Source organism: Betta splendens, chromosome 13 (assembly GCF_900634795.4).
Source record: "Betta splendens chromosome 13, fBetSpl5.4, whole genome shotgun sequence".
NCBI lineage: Eukaryota > Metazoa > Chordata > Actinopteri > Anabantiformes > Osphronemidae > Betta > Betta splendens.
Window position 1 is genome coordinate 7530395 of NC_040893.2, and position 12973 is coordinate 7543367.

Genomic DNA, 12973 nt, shown 5'->3' on the forward strand with positions numbered 1-12973 from the left:
AGCCACTTTGAGCCAGTTGAACTGCAGCGTCTTGTCGCTCCATGTGTCGCTCGCAGTGACGCTGGGTAACGGAGGGGGAACGTCAGCGGCGGGTCCTGCCTCTGTCTTCGGAAGCGTTTCCTCTTTTCTTTTTTCTCTAACCGCATGCTGATGCTGCAGAGCGGCACAGACGGGCTGCTGCTGTAGCTTCGAGCACGTCCTCTCGCTCCACAGCTCGGTGCGTTAAAACCAACAACAGCGGCTTCACACAACACAGGAGGACGTCGGGATGTGTCCGGTGAGTTTGAATTAAGTGTTACACAGTGAACGTGTCTATTGCGAAATTATGGTTCCATCTGTTTCTGACCGTTTCTCACTGAAACCCCAGTTAACGGAGCGATTATATCAGTGTTGCTTTAAAATACCTGTTTTCTAAAAGATTCTTTAACATCCTTTTAGTGAACAGCATTGAGTTGTTTGTGTTTCTTCTTTGTTTAGAAAATTTCACCTTTTGTAGAAAACGTTGTCGCCTTCAGGAAGTATGTTACGAACAACTTTGGTTAGAAGACGTTTGATAACTGTAAAGTACCAAAACTTCTTTAAAAAACTATCCTACAAGTCCTTTATACCTGTTGTATCAGGATTTAAACAGCAATAACCCTTTTGTAATGCAGTGTTATTTATGGGGCTCTTAAATTCTTAATGTGGAATCTATGCAGATGAATCATGAACATAACCTTTAAAATACACAGCTGTTAGATAAGCATAGTATAGTTACGCAAACAATGTACTTTAACTTATATTCCAGTAAAACAACAAATATTGTCTTGTCTGTTATGATGTAAATAATTCCACCCTCTATTTGGGGTATGGTCATTAACATTTGTAGCAAAAGTAAAAGTGTCAGCCACTATGGAAAAAGTTTTTCCATTGTTGGTCTGATCAAACATGCTGATGACAGAGATAATTAATGATACATTGTGGGGCTGCTTGGTTAATATAAATGCCATTCACAGTTTGACATGGAAATCATTCTTCAGCCTTTTTGTTTGCCCAGGAATGCTAAAGTTGTGAGTCCGTTTTCGAGGGTTTGTGTGAGTGAACATGTTTATTATTGAAAAAAGGGAAAAAAACAAACTTCTAGATAAATTCAATGTTCCATGGCACAAGACTGTCAGTCAAGCTCTGTGTGAGTCATTTGAATGGTTATTTATAATTTTGATTGCACAAGAATGTACCAAAGTGAGTGCCGGTGGGTGTGCGAGGCCATTAGATGAAATGTTCTTTCCATTGTTATCCTTCCTGTCTCATTTCCCTTTGTAAGTATTTTCTCCTTACAGCAGAGCAGCAAGTACTGCCAGATAAAATAATTAATGCTGGTCTAATAGAATACTTACATTTTAATATACTGTATCTGCATGTCCATTAAATTAAATGACATTTGGAAATCATGTGAATGTTCTTCACTCATTTTCTTCTCGTTAGTTGGACTAATTGCAATTAACTAATTGAATACGGCAATCCTGCGGGTTAGGGTTCAACGAGTCTTTTAGGACAAAGGTAAACTCGTTCAGACAGACGAGGGCAGTGTTACTCTGACTTACACGACATGTGACTCTCCCCAAACCCTGTGTTGCGCTTTGTGTAAGTCAGTCTTCATGTCATATTTTCCACTGGATGCACCCAGTATTAGCGCAGCTGATGTAACTTTTCCCTGTCTGTTCACCTGTGCTGTGACCTCCGAATTCTCATTCTCAAGCTCATTCTTGGTGTCAATTGTACATAATGTTCCGCTAATTCAGTTGCTTACTAAATTATTCACCGCCTTTCTGTTCTCGCAGATATGACAAATTTCTTCCCGGAGGAACAGGATGAGACAATTTCAGAGTTTCCTGCCTTGATACATGGATGTAATGACTAACAACTTACTGTACGCTGTATAAGTCACGGCCTAATTGGTTTCAACTAGTTTCACATGCTCCTCTGAGGGTGTGTCCTGGTCACTGTTACTACTACGGCATGCGCGATGGGCCAAACGCGCTCGGATCTGTCGCGCGGCGCCGCCACACCGTGCAGAGAGAAGGCAGGCGCCACAGCCCGGCGGCTCCGCATCCGCAGCTTCAGCGGCAGACAGAGGCGCGAGGCGGGTGAGCAGCTCAGCGGGAATTCCATGAGAAGCAAAGTGCTGTCGTGTCTGGGACGGAGAAAACGAGTCTCCAGCCGAACGGAAGCGAATCTGCGCGGTCTGAACGCAGCCCGAGAGCCGGGCACGCGCCGCGATCACCGAGTGGGAAAGTTGCCGAGGGACGAGCTCGTGCGAGCGGACGCGGGCTGCTTCCAGACGCACGCCGGCCTGGAGGACCATGGCGGAGCCGTCCGCGCCGTGAGTCGGGAGGCGACGCCCGGGTCGCTCGATGCGCCGGGGTTCGCCCGTCGAACCGGCGAAGCGAGCGGCGCTGAGCGCGAGGACAATGCCTCAGGTCTCCCGACGAGGGCCATGGATCAGCCTGTGGGGGGACGCGGCCGGAGCCTTGTAGTGTCGGATGTCAGTGTTTTATCGCCGAGTAAGCAGAGTTCGGCCCCGCTGCTCAGCCCTGCGCTGGACGCTGAGCGGACCTTGTATAGCCGGTACCCGGTCCAGCCTTCGGCCGGTGGACTTCTTATAACGGACGACCGCGCAGCTGAAGCTGAAATGACCAAGAGTGACTGTGGCCCAGTTTCATGTCCCACCAAAGCGGCCGGCGAGCAGGCCAGCGGTTTTCCAAAGGACCGTGGTCACGGCAGCCAGAGCCGCTCCGGGGGCCAGAGCTTCCCAGGAACCATACCGAAGCTCATCATCACGAGGGACCCCAGCCCGAGCCGCTCCACGGGCGCCCCGGTCATGCTGACCGTCCGAACCGAGCTCTGCACCGGATCCTGCCTCGAGCCCCACCCCGACGACGAGTCTCCCTGCTCGGACAGCGGCTGCGGGGGGTCCCCGGCCCTGATGCGCTCGCCCAGGAAGCTGTCCAACTCCTCCTCCATCGGCCTCTCCTCCGCCTCGTCCTTCGAGGAGTCCGAGGACGACTTCACTGGGAGCGACATCGAGTCCAGTTTGTCTCCGGCTCGGTCTCTGTGCAGCCCAGAAGACGGGACAGGGGTGAGTGGCTCCTTCAATACTTTATCATCTGTGCAGTTTACCTTATTGGTTTTAAATGTTGAATTAAAACGAAATCAGCTCAGAATCTCCGCCAGGTCTGACAGTCTGGGTCTTCGAAATGACACATAAATCTTTATACCATGCAGATATATGGTGTGTGAATAAGGGTCTTTATTTAACTGAATAAAACTGAACAATTGGCTGCAAAATTACGACGGAGCAGTAATGAAATGGTTTGATAGGTGCAGCGCACCTGTAACGGCTTTAGGCACAGGTTCCTCTGGTCCTGCACTCATTTAGAGGACACACAAATCCATTTTCATCTTTACTTCACTCATTTATCCATCTGCATTTCTAATCCACCCTCCACAGTGACACTACTAACAACCATGAGTGTAGTGTTGGTTGGTTTGTTCTCAAGTGCAGGTCTGGGGTCAGTTAAATCGGTTTAAAAGTTTTGTTTACATGTTTGTCACATGTGGCTCTTAACCACTGCGTGCGTGTGTGTGTGTGAGCAGAAGCGGCATTGACCAATTGCCACTGTGCAGTCATGGACACATAAACACAAGATTAATGTTGTCACTTAACCCAGGTCATGTTTACAGATCTATTCAGCAAAGACAGAAGTCACACGGAAACACTGCAAAGCTTTTTGGGCCTGAGCTCATGTCAGATGCCATAGTATCATGGTATACACACATGTGTCCATGTTTCACCCAGTGTTTGGAAAAAACATATATATACACATTGGCTTTTTCATTCTTTAATCCTTTTTCTGTAAACTGTTTTCCGTTTTGAGCAGTGGGTAGATTCTGATCTCTAACATTGTGTGTGTGATGAACTCAGCAGTAGTTCATCGTGACCGTATGGGCTGTTCTCCACCCCTGCTGCTCAGTCACTTCTCTCCAGTGGCTGAAGATCACACAGGCTTCTTGACAAACTTAGCCAAAAGGCTCTTTAAACACTGTCCGGTTGCATAAATACTTGTTTTACAGTTGCTCTGGCTCTTATACAAATAATCTTCATAAACATTATCAGAGCGATTCAACTGTCAGTCTTGTATTTTTCACGTCCTCCAGACTCGAGATGTACTTTTCATATTTCATCTGTGATGTCCTCCACCCATGAGCGAGGCTTTTTTATGTGCTGCGACTAGAAATGTTTGGAATGACCAAACAGGATGTATCCACTGGAGACGGTGTACTAGTATTTCCACCTCCTTTTCATCAGTTAGATCCTGATTTCCAGGTTTTCTATTCAGGTCATGACATAAGGCATGCATGCCAAAAGATTTAACAGCTATTTATGTTATGCTGCCCAAGGTTATGTTGATTTTTGTTTCTTTTAATACCCCAATTATTTTTCTATAGTGTACATAAGTCTGATATTTAAGTTCCTGTTTCCAGAGCAGAAGCGTGGGGAAAACATGAACGCATGTTTTTGATTAAACAGCTGTTCTAAGCGCTGCTATTTTTAAGGACATGAACATGGGTTTAAGTGATTAGTATTATGTAGTATTATTAGTGATTATGATGATTGTCTCTGATCATAATGTCTGGTCAGCTTTTATAGTGGGCCTAGTTATTGTCATCTGAGTCAACCCGAAGATGAGCATGAAACATTTGACACTTTGAACGAGCTGAGAAGTGGTGACTAACCTGCTGTAGTAATCAGCAGGTCAGTAGACGGTGTCACTGGCTCTCACAACAACCAGGAAATGAGCAACCCGAGGAGTTGCCCTTCAGCTGATGAAACTAGTTTCTGCTAAGATTGTGGTTGTTATTGGGCACATTTTGCCCTAGTGGAGTTGGTTAAAAGCTATTTGCAGGTTGTGCGGTGGTTATTAATTGGTAGGTGGGTTTTTTATCTTCGGCCTCAGAGCCTCGGACGCGTTAGCTCCCAGTCAGACTAGTCGCTTTATGCGATTGGTGACGCAAGCGCATACCTGAGAGAGACGCGCACTGTAACGCTGTCTTGCATTCAGAGTATGTGTCATGGAAAATTGGTCTAAAGGCAGAGCCGGTTGCTAGGCAACATCTTTGCCATATATGGCACTTGTTTTCCCCTCTGTCTCTCTCACACGCACAGAGAATGTACCTCGTCCCTGACATTTAAACGCTATTAGACGTGCACTCCTACTATTATTTGTGGAGAGAAGTTCTTCCTCGCCTGCGAATCAGACGCAGTTTTTCCCCCCCGAGACTCGGGACACGCAGCGGAACAGACAGCGCAGAGGAAAGTGAGAGTAAGCGAAAAGAGCGAGCCCGTTCAGGCAGAAACAGACGTCGGGGCTGTGAACACCCGACGAGGATTCTTATTTATGCTGGATTATTCACATGTGCCACAATTGCAGACTTGTTTTCCACGCCACTTATTATACAGCGTTCCACACGACTCCCACAGCACTTATACAAAAAACCCATGAAACAAAGTTAATGAGCAAAAAACCCTACAATACAAAGCCAGAAGCCTGTTACTCACTCTTAATAGAAAAATAATAAGTAGCATACACTTAAACTTTGTGACAATCTCTTCATATAATTAAGACATAGTGTAGGATAATAAACTACAAGTACTATACTACACTAAGTGTTTGTATTTTATTACAACTGAAAAATAGACAATTTGAAGCTCACTATCTTAGCTATAAATACATTCTCATAAAGCTGGTGACACAGCTGTGCATTTATTTAGCTATAATTATAAAGTGCTATCACAAAGCTTCCTTTCTGAAAATGCGTTCACCCCGTGCCATCCTCTGAAAGTCACTGGCCCAGCCGAGCTGCTCAAGCACCGAAAACCTGAGTTAGGGGAAAGGGATGTGGTTTTAAATACAGTGCTTTTAAAGAGTGAGCTTTGACAGTACGTGAAACAGCCTCCGTGTGTGCACATGTAGTCAGTCCTTTAGCAGCTGATAGTCGTCTGACAGGTTCTGCTTTGGGCCGTGCGCACACCTCCAAACTACACAGTGCTGTGGAATTTGTCATGCGGACAATGGGAGAGCATGGGGGGTACATGGGAAGGCCAGTTGTCCCTGCCCCCAAGCTGCCAGCTGGTCCTGGATCTGGCAGGAGATTGGTTCTGCATGGGGCTTAGGACGGACCCTGTGGGGATTAAAGGACTGGAGAGCGGTGAGAAGAACAATGGTTAGACTGAAGTGAAAGAGAAGACCCCTGTAGGGGAGAGAGTTACACAGACAGACGGTAGAGACGGAGAGACTTAGTTCTGATTAAGTATGTGCATTTGTTTGGTCAAAACAAAGAGTATATCAAGCATTGAGAAAGCCTGATGAGAGGAAGGGAGGAGTCACGGTGTTGAAACAGAAGCAAGTGTGAGTCGGGATGACACAAAGAGGCTGCGGACCAGGAGAGCGTGTCATTGTGAGTGAGGGGCAGCGTACGACAGCAGGCTTTTCAACCGGGCTTCCAGACGGACCCGACCACGCCCTCGCTTAGAGACGGACGCGGTGTGAAGGACCGCAGGCCAGCGGACGGGCTCAGATCCATGGTAGCGCCCGTCTGGGGAGACCCAGCGCTGGTGGTGCGGTGTGTGTTGTGCTGGCTGCGTTCTTGCTTCGTCGTCCGGGCTGCGTGTGCCCGCCTCCTCCACTACTGCCCCGTCGACCAGGTGAGCAACAGTAAGTGGCACTGCTCTCGAGCAGCGGTGCAGATCTAGAGTCAGACCAGACTGCTTCTTCAGGATTTCAATATAGAGCAGATTATATGTGCTGACTTTCAAATGTAATGAGATGGATCTTTGTGTCTCTTGCTGCTGGCACAGTACATGGCAACTGTCTGGCACACCGGCTTAAGTCCTAAGTCTGTGGCTATATTAATCGGACCAACTGCAATAAGAAAGGAGTCAGCCAGCTAGCAGGATCATCATGCTTAAGCCTTTAGACAGGCCTTCAGTTTCTCAGGCAGAAATCATGTTGTCGTTTGTCAGAGCCTCAGTCACCAGTTTATTACCTCTGCTTCCACACGCCTCAACTGCACCACAGACACATTATGTTGAGCATCTAAAGGGCCGCGCGTGTGTGACTGTAAAGACACATCCTTGTGATCTGTTTAACTTGTCAGTGTAACCATGACAGTGTTTGTCTAGTGTTGCTTTACTAATATGACTGGAGATATTACATGTGGCAAAAGGCCTACCCATTTAAAATAGAGGACAATGCCTCATACTGTATATACTGTCTATGTAATATGCAGGAGCTGTATAAAGGAGAAGGTGGAGTGGTGTGAAGTGTGTGTGGGATGTAGACTCAGCAGAGTACTTTCAGTTTAGACTCAAACAGTAAAGCCGTTGCTACATGTAAATAATCATTAAGTCGCTAGCGTCTTGAATTAATGTGTCAGAGTCTGGTGGCATGTGAGTGAGTAAACAGAAACCATCCGGAAACATGGGTGTCTCTTTTTCTCGTCAGATGAAGGCAGGTACTGCTAATATTAGCTACATTAAAAAAAGCACAGCGTTCCAAATCGTCTGATGCCTAAACACAGCATGTGTTTTGTCCACATCGAGAATGATCATCAAATTATTTTTGAACTGCGGCGTTGACCTGTCGACCATGTTTTTCCATGTAGGAAGGAACTTATTCGAACATAAACAAATGCAGAGCATCATAAGTTTACATTCTGTTTGACGCCAATGTGTAACCACTGCAGAATTCCAAGATATTCAGATTATATCCTTATCTAAATTACAGAACACCAGAAACCAGCCCACTGGAGAATCAGCAAACAAAGTCTGTTAAAGTCAGGGAGGCATGAAGAGTCAAAGACACAGAGGACGTATTTAAGGGACGTAACCAACACAGATACAGCAGCAGTGCTATGCTTGGATGGCAGTTGATACTCAAGGATGGTTGTTGTCACACACAGCAGAACATTGTGTCTCAGTGTAGACGTGTACCTAGCAGCCATAGAAAACCCTGTACAGTTGCAGCCACGGTGCCACAAATTATTATTATTATTATTATTATTATTATTATTATTATTATTATTATTATTGTTGTTATTATTATTATTATTATTATTATTATTATTATTATTATTATTATTTTAACAACTGGCACATGTGCTAACACTCAAACTGTCTAATGTGGTTAGTCAGACATCAAAAGGAGCAGGAGGAATTTTAGTTGTGTTGCAACCTTGGGTTTCCACGTTGCAGATGCAGTGCAGTACAGTCGCCCTTTAGGTTTTCTAACCTTTGCTGGCCCTGAGGCGGCCGGGGTCACGTTGAGGTAAGCTGTTAATGTGATTTAAGGCTCTTGTCACGGGTGTCGAGGGTTCGTTGCCGTAACGTTCTGACACTGACACTGACCAGCTGATGAAGCACGAACGCGGGATGACGGCCCGATGCAGCTGTTGAATGCTCACACAACCTAGTTCCCAGCCGTGTGTGTGTGTATGTGTTCGCAATGGTGGAAAGAATGCATGAGAGGCGGCAGGAGATAGACGATGACATGTAAACACGCGGCGATAGTCTGTGAGGGGAGGTAAAAAGATTAATTTTATGATTATTACCTCATGTCCCCACATTTTATTGCTCTTGTGAACCTTTTGTGTCCCACTGTTTTTGTACTTTCATTCTTTTTCCTGTTTGTGTTAAACATTGATTTGCATGTGCTACACACAATAAAACGCGATGAAGCAGTGATTCGAAAAACTGCATATTGTCAAGGAGTATTTTGTGAACACCTTTGCCTCCCCATAATTTCCAGTCTAACACACACAACCGTCTTAAGCCAGCTGCCCGTTTGCTGTGATTTCCTGCACATAGACACAGATGTTTTAACCAATCGATGTCATGTTCCTGTGGAATCGCTTGCGTCAAAGTCCTGTTGCACGCTGTCCTTGCTCTGGTGTTTCCCAACACAGATAACCATTATATACACACAGTGTCAGACAGTAAAGTTCTGTTTTACGACATCATAGCAGTGGCTCTGGTAAATGTTTCATGAATGGGTTTCGTCTGTAGGTAGCTTGTTCATCTGACCTTAGGTAAATGGGAGGGTCTGTCCAATGTCTATCGAGGTGTGCGTGCGTGCGTGCGTGCGTGTGTGCGTGCGCTACAGGGTGTGTTTGTTCATTTAATGAATAATCATTGTTTGACCTCGCAGTGGTTAGTCAGTGCCTTGGTCTATTCATTTGTGCAACGAAAAACACAAAACAACCCTTTTGGTTTTTTTTTTGTTTTTTTTGATGGAAAAAAAAGATGATGTGTCATTTTATTTTACCAGAATAAATCCTGGCAGAAGTTGAAGACCATGGTTCACTGGTCGCCCTTTGTGGTGTCCTTCAAGAAGCGTTATCCATGGGTGCAGCTAGCTGGCCATGCAGGTATGAATATGTGGTGTGTTTGTTTCCATTATTTTCTAAAAATAGACATTTTCTGGATGCAGCGTTTACACACACATCTCCAGGTTCAGCAGGGGAGAACGTCCCCTACATGTCAGAAATGTTGTTTTTAATTTAGTTTCATTTTTCTCGCAGGCAACTTCCAGGCTGGAGAGTATGGACGCCTGTTGAAGCGATACTGCGAGTGTGAGCAGCAGTGTCTGCAGAAGCTGATGAAGGACACGCTGTGCCCGTACGTTCCTGGTTATTTTGGTGTCGTACAGCGAGACGGGCAGGATTATAACCTGATGGAAGATCTACTGGCCGAGTTTGACTCTCCGTCCATCATGGATTGTAAAATGGGCAGCAGGTAAGATTCAGCTTACGATGAGACCGTATCAAATGGATAAGCTATTATAACTACAACTGTACTTATATTCAAATAGTTCAAATTAGAGAATAAAAGTATTTTAAAGTTAAATAAATTTTATGCGAACGAGAATAAGATTGAATATTACTCTTTCACTTCCCAGAACATACTTGGAGGAGGAGTTGATGAAAGCCAGGGAGCGTCCACGTCTGCGGAAGGACATGTATGAGAAGATGGTTGCAGTGGATCCTGGGGCCCCCACGGAGGAGGAGCGGGCACAGCAGGGGGTCCTCAAACCCAGATACATGCAGTGGAGGGAGACTCTGAGCTCCACAGCCACCCTGGGGTTCCGCATCGAGGGAATAAAGGTCAGGTCACTCTGGACAGCCGGCACCGCAAAAATGCCTGGGTGTAGTCAACAGTGATGGGGAGAACAAACAGTTACTGCAAGAAGTAAACCAGCCGAGAATAAATATTTAAGTGTTTTCACAAGACGGGCCACACACTGGAGTGGAATCCTGGATGTGCAGCCAATAAAGGACTATTTGTTCTTTCAAAGCTACATCCAGAGCGGATGCTCGTCAGGTCATGTCAGTAACCGTAGAGTCGATCGTGAATTAAATTACCGTGTGTGTTTAGAGCAGCTGCCCAATTAAATTTAGTCAAACATGACATTTATTTATTTATATATTGGCCCTAGTCTCGTCTGTGCTGTATCTTGTATCTTACGTTTCCTTTTTTCAACAGAGAGCTGATGGAACCTGTAACACCAACTTCAAGAAGACAAAGCACAGAGAGCAGGTGATGCAGGCCCTGAAGGACTTTGTTGATGGCAACACTCAAATACTGGTAAGCTGCTACTTCCTGCAATGTAAATGCAAAGGCAGTGACCGTTTTTCAAAATGGGAAAATTTAAAAATACACACACTCACCTGGGGTTTTAAGTTCAGTTTTTATGTAGTGGAATAACCATTCACAAGTATCGCACAGATTTATGCATCACACGGTAAAAATAGAACGGTAGCCATACATATTAGACAACAGGAGGCTAAAGAGACACAGTCCTCCACTGTCTTCAGCTCTACATTTTTCACGTCTGTCTTAGAAACTCTACCTGCAGCGGTTGGAGGAACTCCGCTCAGCGCTTGAGCAGTCAAGCTTCTTCAGGACACACGAGGTAAAACACTGAGACCCACTCAGTTTTTATGATTTCTGAACACATCTGTGCGTCTGTGTTGAATTGTTCAGACATCTAAACTCATCCCGCCACTGTTTCATCGTTGCAGGTCGTGGGCAGCTCTCTGCTCTTCGTGCACGACACCTCTGGGAAGGCCAGAGTGTGGATGATCGACTTTGGGAAGACCGTGGCCCTGCCCGACCCGCAGACCCTGGATCACAGGAGCCCCTGGGTGGAAGGCAACAGGGAGGACGGCTACCTGTGGGGACTAGATAACCTCATAGACATCTTCAGCAGCATGCTCCCACAGACGCCTTGAACGGGACGGCCTCTTGGAACGGGATTGTGGAAGAGATGCAAGATCAGCAGAACTTGAGAGAATGGAAAATACAACAAACTAAAACCAATAATGGAATTCTTCCTCTGCTTTTCCCCAAGACCCGCTTTATATTTACACCAATTTTTTTTTACTCATTCCTGAGACAAGAAAGCAAAACAAACGCAGGACTTGTAAGTGAAGTACGCTCCAGCATCACGTTTCCCGCTTCATTTATGGAAAACGAGGCAAGGAGACGTGAGTTGATGCCTTGGGCAGTAAAAGGAGACGGATGGAGAACTAAATGCAAAATGTCTAAAGGTTAGAGCCTACAGTCTTATAAGTTCAGTTCCTGTTGCTTGCCCTCATCTTCCTCCTCACCAGCTCCCTCTGTTGGCTAGAGTTGCACAAAGTACTCTCAGGAACATGAACTCTACTGGCGTGCAGCTTTTTACTGAGGAGCATTAGTTAATTGGGAGTTTTATTTTTTTCATGGACTACTTTTGATGTTTATGTATAAAGCAACACTAAAACACTGGTCGTTCCATGTGTTAACTAACAACGTTTGTATATATGATTCTATTTAATTATTTTTTCTTTTTTGCCTTTGTATAACCTCATGTTGTTTGTACAATTTCGGTGCCTGGTTATTTTAAACGAGCTGATCATTCTATTACAATGTACTCCTGCTGTTGTTCTTCCAAAGAGTTCACCCAAGTAACTGATGTGCATCTAATCCCAAAGTTTAACTTCTAGTGGAAGCAGAGTGTTTTGCTAATCTGAATTTTGCATGGTAATGCAGAGTGGTGGGTTTTCTTCCTTTTAACTGTTCAGTAATCTGCTCAGCAGCCATGTTTAAATTTGTTGCACTATGGGTCCTCACAAAGCCATTGAACAAACGATGTGCCTCTGTGTCTTAATGAGAAGCAGGAGATGGGCACTGGGTTTACACAGAAATTGTATTTGTGTTCTCACTCAATTTATTTTTACTCAGTGTTGCTGTAGACTTGTAGAACTTTACAGTAAAGCAGAGGTGTTGAGGGAGAAATGAAACTGGAGTTACCCGATTTAAACTAATCCTGTCCTGGGTTTTGTTGAGGTTTCACCTATTGATTAACTAAGATGTGATCTTGAAACTGGAAAACTGTGTCTTATGATTCAAAACCTAAGTGAACACAAGAATGTTGTTGCTTGGATTTTTATATGCAAGATTGAGAGTTTACAGGGAAATGACTTTGATATGTTTGGATGCCAAGGCAGTGCTTGTTGTGATGTCAGACGATCGGCCGGGCCGTGCAGCGCTGAGTGCATGCGTAGACAGTTCACTTATGCTGTAAATGTCTGACCTAATGAAATTGGAAATCACATTTAGAAATGCCGTTGTGAGAACCAACCAACCATAAAGAGAATGTTGTGTCCACTTAGTATTATATTTCCTCACCCACAAATCCTCTATATTTGTAAGATGGCAAACTGTCAGGTTTTCTAACTGGGTGCTGATTTATAAGAAAGGAAACTGGATTTTGTACTTTGCTAATCTGCTTATTTTAGAAACACAAAAGACAAAATTGGTTAATTAATCCCTGCTTTGTCCAGATGGATTGCAATAAACTGGAAAACCAGAGTTGTTTTTTTTCCTCTAATTTCT

At 44.9% G+C, this 12973-nt stretch overlaps 1 protein-coding gene across 1 annotated transcript; it reads left to right on the forward strand.

Moving 5' to 3' along the window:
• The first annotated feature begins 136 nt into the window (after positions 1 to 136).
• itpkcb (inositol-trisphosphate 3-kinase Cb) lies at positions 137 to 12949 on the forward strand. Its single transcript, XM_029170302.2, has 8 exons — positions 137 to 277; positions 1821 to 3118; positions 9366 to 9465; positions 9619 to 9832; positions 9996 to 10200; positions 10580 to 10681; positions 10938 to 11009; positions 11119 to 12949. The coding sequence occupies exons 2-8, from the start codon at positions 2006 to 2008 to the stop codon at positions 11326 to 11328; spliced, it is 2016 nt and encodes a 671-aa protein (XP_029026135.1). The 5' UTR covers positions 137 to 277; positions 1821 to 2005; the 3' UTR covers positions 11329 to 12949.
• The last annotated feature ends 24 nt before the right edge of the window (positions 12950 to 12973 follow it).

Bases quoted from the DNA above. Each gene is read 5' to 3' on its own strand.
- itpkcb (XM_029170302.2), top strand. From the start codon at position 2,006: ATGGGCCAAACGCGCTCGGATCTGTCGCGCGGCGCCGCCACACCGTGC. The intron at 9,466-9,618 runs GTATGAATATGT...TTTTTCTCGCAG, and splicing joins GCAGCTAGCTGGCCATGCAG to GCAACTTCCAGGCTGGAGAG. The intron at 11,010-11,118 runs GTAAAACACTGA...TCATCGTTGCAG, and splicing joins GCTTCTTCAGGACACACGAG to GTCGTGGGCAGCTCTCTGCT.